At 41.6% G+C, this 18,621-nt stretch overlaps 2 protein-coding genes across 12 annotated transcripts in view; one reads left to right on the forward strand and one right to left on the reverse strand.

Annotated features, from left to right (window-relative positions):
• NDEL1 (nudE neurodevelopment protein 1 like 1) overlaps positions 1-12,131 on the forward strand; it is a 58,842-nt gene extending 46,711 nt beyond the window's left edge. For 2 of the 8 annotated variants that reach the window (XM_077165946.1, XM_077165947.1), the window contains exons 9-10: positions 11,087-11,263; positions 11,891-12,131. In XM_077165946.1, the coding sequence (XP_077022061.1) occupies positions 11,087-11,263; positions 11,891-12,044 (331 nt within the window). In that variant the 3' untranslated portion in view covers positions 12,045-12,131. The other 6 variants (XM_077165949.1, XM_077165950.1, XM_077165948.1 and 3 more) reach the window with 5 other exon arrangements.
• MYH10 (myosin heavy chain 10) overlaps positions 1-18,621 on the reverse strand; it is a 176,560-nt gene that overhangs the window by 2,549 nt on the left and 155,390 nt on the right. For all 4 annotated transcript variants that reach the window (XM_077165944.1, XM_077165942.1, XM_077165945.1 and 1 more), the window contains 12 exons: positions 17,107-17,211; positions 15,753-15,905; positions 15,090-15,338; positions 14,597-14,809; positions 12,743-12,955; positions 9,820-9,981; positions 6,488-6,616; positions 3,592-3,680; positions 2,565-2,688; positions 2,275-2,483; positions 708-816; positions 103-275 (listed from right to left, as the gene is read on the reverse strand). In XM_077165944.1, the coding sequence (XP_077022059.1) occupies positions 103-275; positions 708-816; positions 2,275-2,483; positions 2,565-2,688; positions 3,592-3,680; positions 6,488-6,616; positions 9,820-9,981; positions 12,743-12,955; positions 14,597-14,809; positions 15,090-15,338; positions 15,753-15,905; positions 17,107-17,211 (1,928 nt within the window). The remainder of the gene's footprint in view (positions 1-102; positions 276-707; positions 817-2,274; positions 2,484-2,564; positions 2,689-3,591; positions 3,681-6,487; positions 6,617-9,819; positions 9,982-12,742; positions 12,956-14,596; positions 14,810-15,089; positions 15,339-15,752; positions 15,906-17,106; positions 17,212-18,621) is intronic.

The following is an 18,621-nucleotide window of genomic DNA, read 5'->3' on the forward strand; positions in this document are numbered from 1 at the left end:
CCAGTCAAACTCTAAGTAAAATTATCTTTGGGCCAGTCAACGCCACTGCATGCAAGCTTTGGGCATGGGCTCCATGAGGCCTGGGGCCTCATGGTCACTCACCTCAGCCGGTTCTTCAGAGTGCTGACCTCACGGCTCAGGCCCTCATTGGCTTCGGTAGCATCATCCAGTTCCCGCTGGAGTTTACGCCGAGATGCATTGGCACGTGTAGCTTCTTCTTCTGCTTCCTCCAACTGGCGTTTCAGCTGCTTCATCCTGGCATTGGCCTTCTCCATCTTGGGGAAGTTATATGAAGCAGAACAGAGCAAATGGATGAATCCAAGTTCAGCATCACTGAGTCAGTCGTGGGAGAACATGTGCATATGCATTTGCACATACAACATGGAGGCTGTTCTAAAGCTCTTTGCTCTGCCTGCTCCTGCAGAAAAGCCAGTATCCACTTAACAGCTACACTAAGAAAACTTTAAAAGGATGTAAACTCCAATTTCACCTGTGAGTTTCTATAGGAAAAGACACCCAAAAAAGATACTCCCATGTACGTACTGGGGGTTCTCTGAGGGATGGGGCTACTGTCTTCATCACCTGTGTCCCCAGCACCAAGGAGTAGCTGGCAGGAACATGGCAGTTTCTTCCCTTAAATTATAACACTTGGCTTGTTTTTCCTCAGTCTCTTTGTGGAAGTCATCCGCCCTGCTTTCTTCACTCACCTGCTCCTTATACTGATCTGCATGTCGACGTTCATCTTCAACCTGCATGAAGATTTCTTTCAGCTTCTTTTCAGTGCGACGGACAAGTTTGTTGGCAGCTGCTCGTTCCCTGTGAAAATGGTCAACATGTTAGTTCTGAAATTCTTGAATTGATATCTTGAATGGGGAAACATGTTTTAAATTTTCTTCAGAGGATTACACATGTTGGTATTAGGACCTCTATGACCATAATAATAATATAATTACTATAGCCCAGAAATTTTTTCCTTTTGGTCAGGACAGAAACTGCCTTTAACATAACCTCAATGCTGACAGGTGGAAAAGGGGCATTATTCCTTTGCACACAGCTACGAATCACTTTATTCGTTGCCCTTCTGAAGAGTAAATGTTACATATAGGCTACCTGCCTGTCCTGCCAGAGCACAGGCTTTTTTGAAGACAAAAATCTTAACTGGTTAGTCTAGCCATCTTTAATAGCCCAGAAAATAAACAAAAAAACTCAATTTATTAAGTGATTATATCAATTCAAAATTTACTGACCACCTTCTAGGATGCTAGGGACTCTATATAGCAGTTAATATTGGGGAAAAAAAAGATTTTTAAGTTAGAAGTCAAACAAATCACCCTGTTTCTAGCTACACCTACACTGTTCCATATGAAGGAGAGAGAGGTAACTTATGGAGAACTTCATGGAAAACAGAAAATAATTTTGTTCCTTCACAAATGTTAAGCAAAAATGGATGGTGGGCCATGGTGGCTCAGTAGGTAGAATTCTCGCCTGCCATGCCAGAGACCCGGGTTCGGTTCCCGGTGCTCGCCCATGGCTGGGGGGGGGGGGGGGAGGATGGCAATGGAGTCAGTTGACCTGGCAAGTCATGTTAATTATACCTAAAAAACCTTGACAAACCCATAGTTGTTTTAAACCCATCAGAGTGCAAAGAGAGGAGTCAGAAGTGCTAGAATGTTGGGTTCTAAGCACAGGTCCTGCTGCTTCTGGGCCTCAATCTCCCCCAACAAGAGGTTGAACTTGAAAGTCCACTCTAGTGCTGATGTCATATGATTCTAATAGTTCTGTATATGGTAGCCAAAAGCTGTATTGTGCAACTCCCCAATAACAAAAGCAATTATGGAAGCTGTCCCTTCCTATGGATAAGAAAAGCTTTTATTTTTCTCATATTGTATTTCTTCTTTGCCCACAAACTGCTTGTTCACACGATATTATCAACTTGGGAAAGTGACCTTGGGTAGTGTTCGGTGATGCAAACCCAGAACCTAGGAGATCAAATCATGGGGCCTGGGGTAAGCTGACAGTAACCCAGCCTTCCATGACTTCTCACCAGAGTCCATATTGCTTCTTCACCTCGGAACACTCTGAGTACTTTGCTTACAGCAAGTACCACTTTCTACCTCCTGCTCTGGTTATTTAGGTTCCTGTCATCTTTTCCCCATGCAATGGGAAGCTGGCGCAAGGGGAGTGTGTTTTGTCTCTGAGTCATGGGCTGAACCTGGAGCCCTGGCTTTAGCAGATGTACGGTAAGTTTTGGTTTACAAAAGCAAAATCTCTTACTTTGCTTCCTGCTCAAGCTGCTCCTCCAACTGCCCAATCTTGGCTTCCAGGGCCGAGATGGTGGCCTTGAACTTGGACTTGACAGTGCCCTCGAGCTCCTGCAACTTGGCCTTCAGCTCCTTGTTCTGCCGCTCCAGCTGCTGGCGTGCATTGTCACTCTTCTGGGCAGCACTGCGCTCGGCTGCCAGCTCTGCATTAAGTGTATCCACCTGGGGAGGACATGGGGTTTAGTCACTTGTGCTGGGCAGGCAGCACAGCCCTCCCCAGTGACAGGTAGCTGTGTGGGTCACCTGCAGAGTAGTTTTGCGGAAGCGGTCATTGAGCAACTCCATGTTGCTCTGCTCCTCCTCCAGCTCCTCTTCCAGCTGTGAAATTCGTGCCTCCAGACGCCGCTTTTCATCCAGAAGTGCAGACCTGGTAGGAACGAGGGGAAGCAAGAAGTGGCTCAACAGCTGCTCAGTACACAATGGGGAGACTAGGGGAGGGCCCTAGTTGCTGTTGGAAACCTGAAACCATTCAACTTCTTTCTCTTCCCTGCACCTCTCCCCCAATTCACCCATAGGCCCTACTGGTTCTGTTCTGACACTCCTACCTGCTCCTTTCCATCCCCATGTCTACCTTTAGTCCAGGACTCATCCATTTCTTGCCTGGACTACTGTGGTAACTTCCACCTGGCTTTCCTGCTGTCTTCCCATTTGTTCTCTCCATATAGCAGCCATAGTCAACTTTTGAAAATGCAAAAAAAGGATCATGATGCTTTAATGGCAAGTGCACCGAGCATAAAATTCCAGCTCCCCATCATGGTTTGCTAGAAAATGTGCTTTGGCCTTCTGTTAATATATTATGAATCCTTAGTATAGTAATTAAACGGAGACATCTTCTTAATGGGGAAAAAAAAAGATGATTCTTAATGAAAAGTTAAGAGGAAAGTCAGGTTGCAGGAATATGCTTGTTAACCTACTGAATTTTAAATTGAATACTTATGCTGGAAGGTTAACCTCCAAGACAGCCAGGATTGGTCCCAGGTGTGGCACACCTATTTTAGGCAAGGCTGCTAGTACTGGCACAGAAGATGGGACCTTCCTGGATTGTGAACTAGTTTGGTGGCAGAGGTGGTCTGGAGACTCAACACCTTGGCCCATTCTTCCAGGACCCCAGATGGCTAAGCAAACCATCTATTCAGTCCTAGATATCCAGTGACACCCTTAGTCTTCTCAGGCAGAGCAGGGGAATGAACTCCAGGCTGCTTGAGAAGAGTGGTGGGGCTGCCACTGATTCGAAAACCCTGCCCCTCCCACCTGTTGCCATGATACTCACTTGCCAGAAGCACTGTTGGCAATCTCGTCAGCCAGCTCATCTCTTTCCTGTTCAGCATGTCGGCGGGATCGCTCAGATGAGGCAAGTTCCTAAATAAGTGTAGGCCATCATTAAGCCCTGGCTCTTAACAGTTTCCTCAAATGTGAGTTCTGACAATGCCCTTTATAGACTGCAGTGACCTGGCTCCATCCAGTCATTCCTTACACGAACAAATTACAACTTAAAGTTGCAGAATTTAAGGTGGGAAGTTTACTAAAGAGGATCTGTGTGTGGTGGATCAACGAGGGGATGTGCTGTGTCAAAGAGGGGAGGCCTACTCTGCATAAGGGTTTTGCTGCTGTTGTTTCCAGTGTAAGTGGCAGCTACAGTCCCAGCCTCCTTGAAAAGCTGGTGTTTTCTTACAAACTGAGCTCAAACTTGATGTAAATCTAGAGCTCTGAAGAAACATGAGCTGTCTCAACTCTTGGGTCTGAAATGTCTTTCTCATATAGCCTAGCCAAAATAATGAGTGAATCTCAAGGCACCAGAACATAAGGTAGCTGTATGTTGTGACAAGGATCCTAGCTTCTGTGGTAGATGGTGGGGTACAGCATGGCCTTGGGGTTGGACCTCTGGGAAACCAAGCCTAACTTCTAGTGACCTGGGCAGAGCAATGGGGATAGCCCTGGGGCTCTGAGGAAGAACTGCCTGATGGATGCTTCTGCACAGATTTCCTTAGAAAGGTGATTTGCCACAGAAAAGAAGAGCCCATTTCTTACCCCAGTTGGGTAAAGACAAATCTTATTCTTAGAATTTGAGAGCTGGTATACCATCTCCCTCCATGTATGGATGAGGCCTGCATGGATTCAGTGATTTGCCTAAAGTCCCAAGGTTGGTCAGCAGTAGGAATTCAGTTTTCTGACAGGGCTCTTCCCACCAGCTGCCCCTTCCAAAAGATGCCCCATTTGGCAAGTGCATAACTTAAAGATTGTGCTTAAAGGCCTACGTAAAGGATGTTCTGGCTTGTGTATATTAGTGCAAAAGACATAGGTCCTCTGAAAGGCATGAGTGCTAGCACATAAGCAGGCAGGAGAGGACATGAATCCAGGAGGTGATGGCAGCAGGCAGAATGCTCTGGGCCTGAGCCCAAGGACTGCTGATTAAAGAACACTGTGTGAACATTAGCTCTGCCTGCTGGCTCCTGGTGTTCTTTCCTCTTGGACCCAGTACAGGGCCGGACATGCTGGAGATATGCTCTGATCTCCTGTCCACTGGCTGGGTATGTTGCAGGCAGAGTAAGAGAGAGAGACCCATAGGAGGAATCTGGGGCCTATAAGCTGTTGAACAAACTGTCTGGGGGAAGGAACAAATAGCAGAGTAACAAAAGGGCAAAGAGACTTTGTCTCTTCTCCCTACTGCAGTATGATCCCTTACCTCAGGGCAATGGAATAGATACTTCCAACTTTCAGAAAAACCTAACCTGAAAGGAGAGTGCTGGGCTGCAGGGAGTGCCACTCGGACACTCAGGTAATGCCCCAGGCACCTCTCTAGTAGGTGGACTCTGAGAGCTGATGTGTTCCTATCACCTTTGGGGAAATGAGCATTTTGGGATATCTCAGGTCAACTATGTGATGAACTACATAGAGCTTGAGCATTCTACTTGAAGAATACACATTCTTCTTAAGTGCATGGAACATTTATAAAAACTAACCAGCCATTTTCTAGGACTTAGAGCTACTCTCAGCCTTCTCTGACCATGTGATAATGTCAGAAATCAATAAAAAATAAAATCACATACCATATGTTTGACAATTTAAACTACACTTTTAAATCATTTGAGCTCAGAAGAAACCATAGCAGAAATTAGAAAAATTAGAATTAAATGACAACAAAATCACTGCACATCAAAACTTATAGAATACAGCTAAAATAGTACTTAGAGGGAAGCTTTAGGCTTCTAGCAAGAGCTCTCTCTTCTAGGACAAGAAAAGAAGAAAACTTAAAAATCAATGAAATAAGTACCTCAAGAAGTTTGAAAAAGAGAAAAAAAAATCCTAAGAGAATAGAAGGAGGAAACAAAGACTAAGAACAGAAATCAATGGAGTAGAAAAAGAAGGTAGAAATGAAAAGCTGGCTCAAGGTAATCTCAGGTGTTTGCTCTGGTTTTCAGTTCCTTCTTCATTCCTGACACCCAAGGAGTTCCTTTCTTTCTTGCAAGTACAAGTTTGCATTTATAATTGTCTTTTGGTAATACTTTATCCAGCATTTCTAGGTGTTTGTATTGGGAGTTTTTTCATATTAACATTTCAACTTAATTCTTATCTTTTGAATAAATTTTCATTGTCCTTTCTTTATATAGAAATTATTTATTCAAGTGTACTTTGCATTGATATAATTCCATACTATAAAGCAACCCTCCATCATTCCCTCCCACCTCATGAGAATTTACAAATAAGAAAACGGAAAGAATAATTGTTTGCTTTCAAGATGATCACTTAGGAATTCAATGAAACATCTCTCCCTTTAAATATCACATATTTAACAGTGCTTCTGTATCAAACAAAGTAATCTTAAATCATCAAGGTTAGAGTTAAATGCTCCTGATGCTTACTGATTCTAAATAAATAAACAAACACAAACTCTTTTCTCACACATCTGAACAAGGTCTGGATGGTGGCTTGAAAAGTTACTAAATGAGCTCCTTTGTCTTCAGCCAGGTAGAGGAATATATATGCACTGTGTCAAAGTATGAAACTCTATTTGCCAAACTGAAGCAATGAGATAGTTCATAATATATATATAAATGGATATTAAAATTATACTAGGCTAAAAATAGTAAAATATATTTATCTGACCCTGGAGAAATTTCAAGAAGAAAAATTTGTTGAACAAACAGATAAATGAGTAAGCAACAGACCTCTTGCAACTGAAGTATTTCTGCTTCTAGACTCTTCAATTTCTTTTCACTTTCTTTGGACTGAGCAAAAATCTCATCCCGGGATGCACGAGCTTCTTCTAATTCACGTTGGTAATCTTTCATCTGAGCCTAAAATTAAACAGGAAGGTTTTGGGTTAGCTTTCATTCTTAGATTTTAAACATGCTTTCTTTCTCCCCTTACAAAAGTAATACACTGTCATTGTAGTAACCATGAAAGTATACAGAAATGACAAAACTATCACAAGAGAAAAAAACTAATAGACCAATATCACTTATGAATTAAGCAACATATGAAAAGGACTATATATCATGCAAACAGGAACAAGTTTGGTTTAACTTCCCAAAAAAAACCAGTCAATATAATACACATATTAATAAAGGACAAAAAACATATCATTTCAGTGACCAGAAAAAAGCATCTGACAAAATCTACCACCCTTTCATGATAGAAATGTTCAGTAAACTATAAATAAAAGGGAACTTTCTCCATGATGAAGGGCATCTATGAAAAACCCACAGCTGATAGCATACTCAAAGGTGGAAGACTGACTACTTTCTCCCTAAGATCAGGATACAAGATATAAGGATGTCAGATCTCACCACTTATATTTAACACTATAGTGAAGAATCTAATCAGGACAATTAAGCAAGACAAAGGAAAAAAGACATTCAGATTGGAAAGGGAGAAGTAAAATTAGCTCTATTTGCAGATTATATGCTCTTTATAATACAGTTTATAGTGGGATCTTTAAGGAACCCACTAAAAATTATCATAACTAATAAGTAATGATAGTGCTATTTCTATACACTAGCTTTAACATTCTGAAAATGAAATTAAGAAAGCAATTACATTTATAATATCATTTAAAAAGACTTGTACACTAAAAATTACAAAACACTGAAAAAATTAAAGATCTAAGTAAATGGAAAGGCATTCCATGTTCATAAGTTGAAAGTCAAGATGGTAACAGACCCCAAGACCCCAAGCTGACCTCAAATTCAGTGTAATCCCCAACAAATCCTTATCAAAATCTGAGTTGGACTTCTACAGAGATAATTAGGGAAATAATAGTCTTTTTCAACAGATGGTTCTGAGACAACTGGGTCTCCATATCCAAAAGATAAAAGTAGACCCTTATCTCAAACCATCTAACAAAAAATTAATCTAAAATAGACCAGAGACCTAAAAGTAAGAGCTAAAAGTATAAACTCTCAGGAGAAAACACAGGAGTAAATCCTTATGACCTTGGACCAGGTAATGGTTTTATAGCTTTGACCACAAAGGACAAGAAACAAACAACAAAAAAACTGCATTTCATCAAAATTAAAATCTTTTGTACTTCAAAGAATATTATCAAGAAAATGTAAAGATAACTCACTGAATGGGAGAAAATATTTGCAAATTGTGTAGCTAATAAGGGACAAATATCCAGAATACACCATGAACTCAATAATTAAGGGACAATTAAAAAATGATTTAAATAGACATTTTTCCAAAGATGATATTCAAATGGCCAGTAAGCATATGATAAGATGCTCAACATCATTAGTCAAATGCAAATCAAAACTACAAAGACTATATCTGACATGCAGGATGGCTATATAATCAGAAAGATGGACAATAAATGTTGGCAAGAATATCAATAATTGGAACCTTCATATATTGCTGCTAAGATAATAAGTGGCGAAGCCACTCTGTTAAATAGTATGGCAGGTTCTCAAAGATAAAAACAGGTTTATCATATCCAGCAATTCCACTCCTAGGTGTATATCCAAGAAAATTGAAAATATGCAGCCATGGCATACACAAATATTCACACAACATAATTCACAATAGCTAAGAAATGTAAACGACCCAAATATCCATCAACATATGAATGGACAAATAAAATGGTGTATACCCATACAGTGAAATATTCCTTGGCAATAAAAAAGAATGAAGTATTGATTCATGTTGTAAAATGCATGAACCCTGAAAACTTGCTTGTAGGTGAAAAAGCCAGTCCCCAAAGGTCCCCACATTGTAGATTCCATTTATAGGAATGTCCAGTACAGGCAAATGTATAGAGATGACAAGCAGGATGCTGATCGATTAGCTCTGGGTATGGCAGAGTGGCGGATGGGGATTTTCAGCTAACAGGTACAGATTTCCTTTAGGGGCACTGAAATGTCCAAAACTATATTGTGGTGATGGTTACAAAACTTTGTGAATGTACTAAAACACACTGAAAACATGTTAAATGGGTGAATTGTATGGAATTTGAATTATGCTGACTGAGCTATTAAAAATAAATCATATCATGCTAAATGTAATTTATATCTTTGTAACTGGCTTAATAACTTTCGTAATTAGCTAGCCTGAATAAAGACTAAATAACGTTGTATTTAGTTTAACAGAAAAAGTATGAGGGAGCAAATAAAAGTTAACTCATAAACTTATTATTCAGTGCTGACCACCTTGTAATAAGTTGATGTATTTCTTTCTAAACTTTTCCCCTTAGTATGTATGTCTACATGTCTATACATAAAAATATTCACATACATACGTGTATAGTTAAAAATTAAATAGGCTCTATAATGTATCTTCCTTTACTCATTTTAAGTCCTACTGTAATTCCTAAGTATCTCTATCACTTTAAATGTCTAGCAGCCCATTTATGTTGTTTCCATTTTTAAGTAACACTTCAGCTAAGATTTTATATATAAATATTTCTTCTGATCTTTATATTTTGCTATAATAAATTCTCAAGACATGACATCACCAAGGTCAAAATGGAAAAATTTTAAAGCTTTTGTTATATAATTGTCAAACCACCCCATCCCCATCCTGCCCTGGAAAGCTGTGTTTGCATATATGGTATATGAGAGAATCTGTCACACCTGCCAATATTGCAAATTATTACAGAAGATACCTATTGTCACTGTGATAGCGAAAAGTTGCACCTCATCTGGACAGCAAAAGCAGTGATTAAAACAGACTGAAAAGACTGCTAGAGCTCACAGCACTAAAGGACAAAAAGTCGACAGAACCTTCCTCTCTAGATGGCTTAGTCAAGCATCACAGAGGCTGCTCTGAGCCACAAAAGCATGTTCCATCAGATAGTCCACCTGGGGACTCTGTCCCTAGCTCTGCTGAGACTCTGTAAGTGGACCAGGCATAAACTTTGAAATCTGTACGTGTCACCTTTAAGGCCTCCTCAGTGCATTTTCCTCCTCATCTTCACAATGTGATTTTGTGTACAAGCCACATGCTCATGTAGCGTCTGGTCTCAGAAGGGTCAGATTAGAGCATAAAAATTGGCTGCACGTACCTGAAGTTTGCGAAGCTGCTTGATCACTTCATCTCTTGCTTTATTTGCAGCCTCAATCTGAGCTTCAAGGTCCTTCAAATCTATTTCCATTTTCTTCTTTGAAGCAACAGCAAGAGCCCGCTGTTTACGCTCATCCTCCAGCTCTGCCTCAAGCTCCCGTACCTAAATGGAAAGCACTGGGTTACGTCTGCTTAAATCCAAACAGGCTCTTGTTATCCATGGGCTCTGGCTACTTGAGTGAGTGGGACCTTCTGTTACTCTGCAGACATGCTCTCTGCTCCTGAGAAGTCATTATTAACAGAAAAACTGCAGTAGCTGTTCAACGGAATTTTAAAAAAACATCAACAATACATGGTACAAAACAATTCCACTGACTACTGTGAGGGTGCATATCCTCATAAATTTATGATCCAGGTGGTGCAAGGAGACTGAAAGCAGGCAAAAGAGAACAATTTAATACACTAAGGACTGAGATAGGCACAGAATGGGGTGGAGTACCTCCTAAGAGGCCCTGAGGCAAAAATGGGCGTGATTGTTTTCAGGAGCCCTGAGGAATGAGGCCTACCGACTAGTGCAGAGGGCTTGAGTCTGGAAGTACTTGGGAGTACCTAATGCACAGAGAAAGAGAATGGTGCACTGAAAGCCGCCCAATGCAGGAGTGACAAAATGAAGGCCAAGTGTAGAATAAATTGACTGTAAAGGGAGGATAAAATGAAATGAGAGAGATGTGAGCTGGAGCCTCAGGATCTCCTGACAGAACGCCAGCAGTCCCTCACCTTGCAATGTTCTTCTTTCTTGAAGCTTCCTATCCATGTAATGGGATGGAACAATATTGTTTTCTCATGTCCTGTGTGAAGGATGTTAGTCACTTAGACCATCTACTAATGCCCAAATCACCGATGAGCTAAAGATAAGGACCAGACATGAAGTTCTTAAGCTCTAAATTTTATCAGCTCATGAGTTTATTGGGACTGTTTGCCAACTTCTTGGCATGGTCTCCCCAACCTTTCCTACTCCATCCATTCATTCAGAAAGTATGTATTAAGGGCCTACTAGGTTCTGCTCTAGGAGGTGGGGCATGGAGAGCGAAGAAGGTCCCTGCCTTCACAATGCTGACGCTCTCCATGAACTGGATGGTAGCTGCTGGAGGTTGCAGTAAGGGAGCAGGCATTGCACTGCAGTGTCCTGTAAAAGTGCTGGGGTGAGGGGGATGGTACAACTGGTCTTCAGAAGAGAAATAAGGCCCTCTTTGCTTCTGATTTTTCAGGGGGTTAGGTGACGAGAGATGGCAGAAGAGGAGCATGGGCAACTGTTTGCACATAATGCAAAGAGGAATTCATCATCTACCTGCTTTATTGTGCAGAGACCAGGGTCTACACTTCAGGGTGCAGGAAAGCAACAGAGGCTCACGGTGTATATCCACTTATATGACATTTATAATCATGTAAGGTTTAGAGTATTTCCATAAATTCTTTGACACTCTTCCCTTCAAAAAAGAGTTAGAGCCTAATTTCTCTCCCTTTGAATGTGAGCTGGACTTAGTGACCTGCTCCTAACAAAGAGAATTAAAAGGAAGTGGAAGCCCAAAAGAACACATTTTTGGGTCGACTGAAAAAATGGAAATATATCCTGCATGCTTAACATCAATGTTAGATTTCTTAGAGTTGATTTTTGTACTTAATATGGTTATATAAGTGAATATCCTTGTTCCTAGGAAATATACATGGAAGTATTAAATAGTTAAGGAGCATGATGTATGTAATTTACTTTCGTATGTTTAAAGAATAGATCAATTGCGGATGGTTAGGATACAGCAAATACGACAAAATGTTAAAAGTTGGTATATCTGGGTTTCTGGGTGGCGGGTATATTGGAGTTCTCTGTATTGGTTTTCAATTATATTTCCAATTTTCCTGTACATTTGAAATTACTTCAAAATAAAAAGTTAAAAAGAAGGAAATGAAGCTGTGTGACTTTGGAGTCTAGGTCATAAAGGCACAGAAGTTCTCTCCTTGTTCTCTTTGCTCTGTCTCTCTTGGATCATTCGCTTTCGGGGCTGGTGCTTCCACAGGACACTCAAGCAGCCGATGCACAGACCGCGCAGCAGGGGAGCTGAGAACTCCTGCCAGTCCTATGTGGGAAGCCAGCTTGGAAGCAGCAACTCCAGCTCTAGTCAGGCCTCTGGGCAGTGTGGCCCCACCCAGGATCCTGCTACACCCACGTGAGACCCTGCACACGAACTACACACAGTGAAGCTCCTCCCGATTCCTGCCCCCAGAAACTGTGAGATCAATAAATGTTTGCTATTTTAAGTCACTAAATTTGGGATAATTTGTTATCCATATCCAGCTTTAAATGACTAATATAATAAACATCAGAATGAAGCAAAATAAATATATCCCAAATCTAAGATTTGATACCATGAACACCAAAGAACTGTCAGAATATTCAGAGTAAGTTTAGAAGTTTAACACATTCAGAAAAGTATACAAATCATAAGTGGCTCTCAGCTTTTTTAAATAAGAAAATTTAAATGTCTTTCTTTCTTTTAAAGAGTGGTTTAATGAAGGAAGGCATGTGATCTGAACTACAGAAATCTGCTGAATCACCTTATCAGGTATGCATCAATTCTTTCCTGTACTCACACTTTTGAGACTCAAAGAACTTGAACCTAACTACATATCCCTTGAGGTTCCATTTAGGGCTTTTCAACTGGTAAGTTTCCTGCCTTGTAAATTTGTCTGAGAGATAAAAAATCAAACCCAATTATAATAAATTTGAAAGGATAAAATTCTCAATTGACCAAGTAAGTTCATTCTACTCTAGCTGATGTGTCTACCTGAATGAACAAGATACTGACCCATACCTGGGCCTTGAGAAAAGTCAGATTCTTCTTCCCAAGGCCACACTTCCTCCCACCCACCTGTTTAATCAGCAGCCGCTTTTTTTCTTCATTCTGCTCATCTCTGGTCTGCAAGTCTCTCTCAAACTGGGCCTTCATGGCTTGCATGTTGACCTCCAGGCGAAGCTTGGCATCTTCCGTGGCCTGAAGTTCATCTTCTAGCTCCTCCAGTTGGGTCCTCATTTCCTCCACCTGCTGTTCTAGGGCCCGTTTGGATTTTTCAAGTTCATGAACCTAAAGCATGGGAAGTATGAGAGCAGGCCCTTGGCTGAAGCACAAGTAAGGACCGTAGCTACCCGTCATATAGGCCTGCCCACGACATGCTGAGCATTCAAGGTGACCCCAAGATACCTCTTAACGCACACCCATCTTTTCCTTTGCCCTCCCTAAGGCAAAGGAATGCTCATCGTCATTTCAGAGCATGCCATTTAAAATGATAGTACTGATTCATTTATTTCACAGGTGCTCTGAGAAATCTTAAATAGCCAAAGAACAAGGGAAAGAGCAGAGTCAGAGGACCTGTCTGTTGCCTGGCTGCCTGCCTGCTGTCTGTTACAGGTATCCCAGGATATCCCTTCTTGCCATAGAAAAGATAATTTGTATTGAAAATGTGTATGTGGAAAGTTTTCAATATTAAGGTGTGTACTAGGCCTTAGAAACAAGCACAGCTACAGAGAGAGGCCTTATCTTTCTCTGAACGAAGATCCTACAGCAAACATTTACCTGGTTCTACATGCCAAGCACTGTACTGAGGTCTTTGTCTCTCTCATATGCCATTTGATCCTCATAGTAACCCTTGGAGATGGGTGCTCTTCTCTGTCCCCTTTGGAGTTCTCACAAAAGACTTGGACCATAAAGAGGTCCCGTGTCTCTCAGCAGTGTCTACCACTTAATAGGCATGACAGAAATGTTTGTGGAATGAAAGTATGGTGACTGATTATTCTAGAGAAAACTAATATAGGACAAGAACTCACCATCGAGTTCTCACCCTACAGTAACTATGTAATCATGGCCACTTCTATTCTAGGTGGCCTCTTTTCAGTTATGGAGCTGGGCCCCTGGGTACCAGGCTGTAGGAGAAGACCCCTGTTGGATGGTAGGAAAGTCTTTCGTCCCTCCTTTACTATGGATAACATCCATTTGACACATGAAGAAACTCAGGCTTAGAAAGGCTGAATGGTTCCCATGGTCAGATGGATGCTAGTGAAGAGCCAGGCCCATAATCTGTTCTCTTAATCCGAGGCCTGGGCTTGTTGCACCTTCATGTACTAAAAGGAGGGTGAAGGGTAAATAAGACCATCACGGTTCTTTGTGTATAGAGTAGAAGGATAGATGTGTGACAGAAATTTCCAGAGTGAATAATTCCCCAAAGAATTTGAAACCTTCAAAGAAAACAGTGATGACTTCTCAGGAATACCCAGGTCAGAAAGGGCTTCATTTCCCACCTTACTCCACTCTAGGGCCCCATCCATGCTGAGACAGATCCCACTATTCTCAGTCTGAAGGGACTCTGTGGTACTTAATGCTTGACAACTACCCGTGGCTGTAGGAACAACGAAATCCTTTTGAAGGCCCCCCTGCCAGGATGTAGGTTGGGGAAGGGAGGGCATTATTATCACCTACCAATGCTGTTTTAAGAATCCTAAATTTGCCTTTGGCACAAATAACTGAAAGCCAACTTCAGAATACCTGGTAGCTTATCCCAGAAGACTTTAACCCCCACTTCATATACAGAAATTCCTAAACATGTCTGTTGTTGAGCTATGCATTCCCAGGTCCTTCCACCATCTTCAGGAACATCTGGCTCCCTTTTTGAAGATACCAGCCACTGGGATAGCCCTTCCATGCCAAATGTGAGCCACAGAGATAACTTACATTCTTTCCCACGTCATCTTTGGAACTCATCAGGTCTTCCATGTCTGCCCGTAGCTGCTTATTCTGCCTTTCGAACTCTTCCTTGGCTTCCAGGGCTTCCTCAAGGGCCCGGGACAGGGACAGGGCTTTGGTTTCTTTCTCTCTGGCCTCTGCTTCAGCACGGTCCCGCTCTTCTGCACAGCGAGCAGAGATGGTCTTCTCTTCTGCTAACAGCTATCCAGAATGGCAGAGTGAGCATTAAAAAACAAAAACCAAACAAACATAAAAACTCTTCCAGGTCACTGCACATCTATTTGAATACTACCACTAGATTACAGGTGCTCTTATTTCTCTCTTTTATTTCTGCTTTTTCCAATTGTACTATAAATATGTATTGCTTTTTAAATAAGAAAAGATTCTTCTCAATGATAACAAAAAGAAGAGCCTTGCTGCGAGGGAAACAATATGTGGTTTCTGGCCATCGAGTTTGGAAGGAGGGACACAGGAAACCCACCTGGTCAAATTTCTTCTGCTTTTTCTCCAAGTTGGAGACAATCTGGCGTTGATGATCCAGATCCACCGTCAGGTCGTCAAGCTCCTGCTGCAGGCGGTTTTTGGTCTTCTCCAGCTTGTCATAAGCCAAAGCCTTCTCCTCCAGGCGCTGGCTCAGTGCCTCTGCGTCCTTCAGAAGCTTCTTTTTGGCTTCTTCCAAACTTTCGATTGTTCCCAAGTCATCATCTACTTTCTTCTTGGTATCAGTCAGCTAGGTTTTATATAAGGAAGAAAAGATCAATATTAAAGAATTCAACTGGATTTTGCATTTGAAGAATAAAGAAAAGACTTTTCAATACTTTGTGAGGAGAAAAAATATTATAAGTCAAACTGTTTGATTTAATTATCAATGAAGTTTTGACTGTGACTTACATTTTCTTAGTTATCTGTAAAATGACTGGATTGAAAACTTTTAGTCTTCTGTCTCTGAGTGCTTCCAACATTTTAATCACCAAAGTATATTAGCATTTGCTTGGTCAAAGAAAGAACACTTACAGGATTAATTTAGTATAACCTAATTTTTTGTTGTCCTAAACAGAGTTGAAACAGTCCAGCAGAGCAGGGATGGTAGCTGGTAAATGCCTACATCTAGGCTCCCGGAGCTTCCCACCAAGGGAGCACACACCTGGGACTGCAGGGCCAGCACTTGTTTCTCCAGGTTCTTCCTGGCCTCTTCCTCCTCCTCTTGTTGCTCCTGAAGACTGTTTTTCTCCTCTTCTAGTTGCCGAATCCTACTGCTCAGATTCAGTTTTTGGCGTGTCTCCTCCTGAAGAAGCTCCTGTTTATTTTTTTAAAAAGCAAACACTTATATTCATCAACAAAACCCCTTCAATAAAACAAAAATTCATATCATAAAAAGAGAGGCTTAGTGTAGGAGAGACAGTGAGTGACATCAGTAAGCACAAATGACTTAAAAACACTCATGATAATTCTGTAAAAGCTCTCCACACAAATACAGCCTCACACTCCTCCTTGGGGACTAGCAGCACCTTCCCTCCACAGGGGGACTTCCCGGGCAGAAGCCTGAGAGTCATCCGAGGTGCCTCCCTTCCCTGCAGCCCCCACATCTCAGTCACTTCTGGAATCCCTTATCTTCACTACCTTAGTTTAAAGCTCTCGGTGTTTCTCACTAGGATTACCTTCAGTCTTGGGCACCCCTTCAAGTATTTGTCCTTTATAACTTCTGCCTGATTAATTTTTTAAAATAGAAGTACCAACATTTCCTGGCTTGTAAAAAATTCAAAGTCATATATAAAGTTTTCTGCAGTGTGGCACTTTCCCTCTTCCTTTAGTCTCACTAAGCAGGACAAATCTTATCATAGCGCTCACCCCAAGCACACTGAACTTGTCCCCCCACTGCCTAATTTAGCCATTTTTTGTTGGTCTGAGGTTTTTACCCTTGTGTCACCAGCACCTAGTATAGAAGCTGACAAATCAACATTCATAAATATATGCAAATTTAATAAAAATAAGATGTAAAACTTCAAGAAAAAAGTGCTTAATTATTTTCACATACCGAAGTCATTAACCTAACTTCTACCCAACTTAAAAACATCCCTAATGAATGGCTTAGCACAAGTCCTAACAGTATGATAAAATCAGACTTCAACCCAGCCTCTAAAACGGACTGTCAGCATAATGAAATTCCAGCCACAACGAAGCAATTTTATTTAAAATGGCCAGCAACACACATGTGGCAGGTCCATCGCCTGGGTAAGCCACAGCTCAGGCAGTGCCCACGGTGGCAGCCAGAGCCATCGCCTGCAGGCCTGCCAGACACAGGGGAAAATGCACTTCAGTGGAGAGTTCCTGAGCACCAAGGCTGGGCTCCAGGACGAGATGGCTCACAATACAAGTACGGTATAAAACTAGAAAGAGGTGATACAGAAGGTAATTTAGGGACTAGCATATCCCACCAATTTATGTATTATACAAATGTTAGAATTATTATTGCAAGCCCCTTGATCCCACTAGAATACCTGTGTATCCTGTAGTTGAGACTCAAGACTAGCTGCATCTTTAGCAAATTTAATACCTTTCTTCTCTGCTTCTTCCAGTAAGGCTGAGATATTATCCAGCTCATTCTGCAAGGAAGAGTAAAAGATTAAATCCAAATCCACAGTAAGGAAATAAAAAAGCGTCCAGAATCATTCTCAAATGCACACAAATGACCAATACTTGGGGATAGGGGGAAACTCCCAAATTCAAGGAAGACGTTTTGACACTGAAGTTTATATGCCTCCAGATGGTGCCCAGACAGGTCAGGCACTACGCCAGCTGTGGTAGAGAAGTTAATATGGTCTCCGTCTTTGGACAGGAAGAGTTATACAGACCCCATACAAGGAGGAGTTCCCAGACCTTAAACATAGCTTTGGGGGCAAGTATAATTCATATTTGTACAGAACTTGGGACATTATTTAGCTCATTCTTAAAGTCATATTTTATAAATTATATGGTAAATTTTTTCCTCTTCTTTTTCCTCAGTTAACAACAGCTTTAAAATATTTTCCGAAATAATCCCTAGGATATAAATTTTTTGGTGGGGATAGTAGGTATTAGAAAGGAGTAGTGGGGCTTGGAAGGGATAGTAGGACCCCCCCTCTGTTACTAGTTTGTGCTCCAGTCATGTTAGCGAAGGAGGGTATAGAGAAGGCACAACTATACACATAACACAAGTGAATGGCGTTTCTATTTAGCAACATTCTTCAGAGCACTCACAATTCATCAGTCTTGGGGATAGTATGATATAGGAGGGCTCTGGACCTTGAGTCATGAGAGACCTGCCTTCAATTCTAGCTCTGGAAATTGTCAGGTTTATCACCAAAAGGAGGAAGTTACTTAGCTTCTTTGAGCCTGAGAGTCCTCACTTATAGAATGGGGATAATACTCAGCCCAGGGGACTGACAGAAGGACTAAATGAGAAAGCATACATGTACATGAGGAGCTTTCGGATCCTTGGTGCAGGGGCTTAGGGGCCCTGTAAATGTCACTGTCCTCCACCCACCGTATGATTTCTAAGACTTTCTCTTTTAGGAATATCTTTACATATTTGTTAGTGTGCACATACACAAACACACTAAACAGAGTATTTCAGTACAGGCATGTGCTGAAAAGGGTTAACACAGGAGTCCTAAAGCTGCTGTCCTTGGGAAGGCCTGCCTGCAAGGCTGGCCCTTGGCTGGTGTCTGGGCATTTAGATTTGGGGCAGGTTCCCGTCATTTACTGAATGATACAAATGGCTCCCTGTGCCTAAATGTGCCTGTGTGGTTTATGCTGACACCTGCTTGCCTACTGGGAGCCTGAAATTTTGGTACGTGTCAGGCAGAGGGTGTCTATATGACCAGCTCCCAGTAAATACCGGGGCGCTGAGTCTCTAAGGTGCTTCCCTAGTAGAAATTTCCTACTTGTTGTCACGATTTCTTGCTAGAGGAATTAAGCGGGTCCAGTTCAACTCCACTGGGAGACCAAGGAAAGGACTCTTGGAAGTTTGTGCC

Source organism: Tamandua tetradactyla, chromosome 6 (genome assembly GCF_023851605.1).
Source record: "Tamandua tetradactyla isolate mTamTet1 chromosome 6, mTamTet1.pri, whole genome shotgun sequence".
NCBI classification, from domain to species: domain Eukaryota; kingdom Metazoa; phylum Chordata; class Mammalia; order Pilosa; family Myrmecophagidae; genus Tamandua; species Tamandua tetradactyla.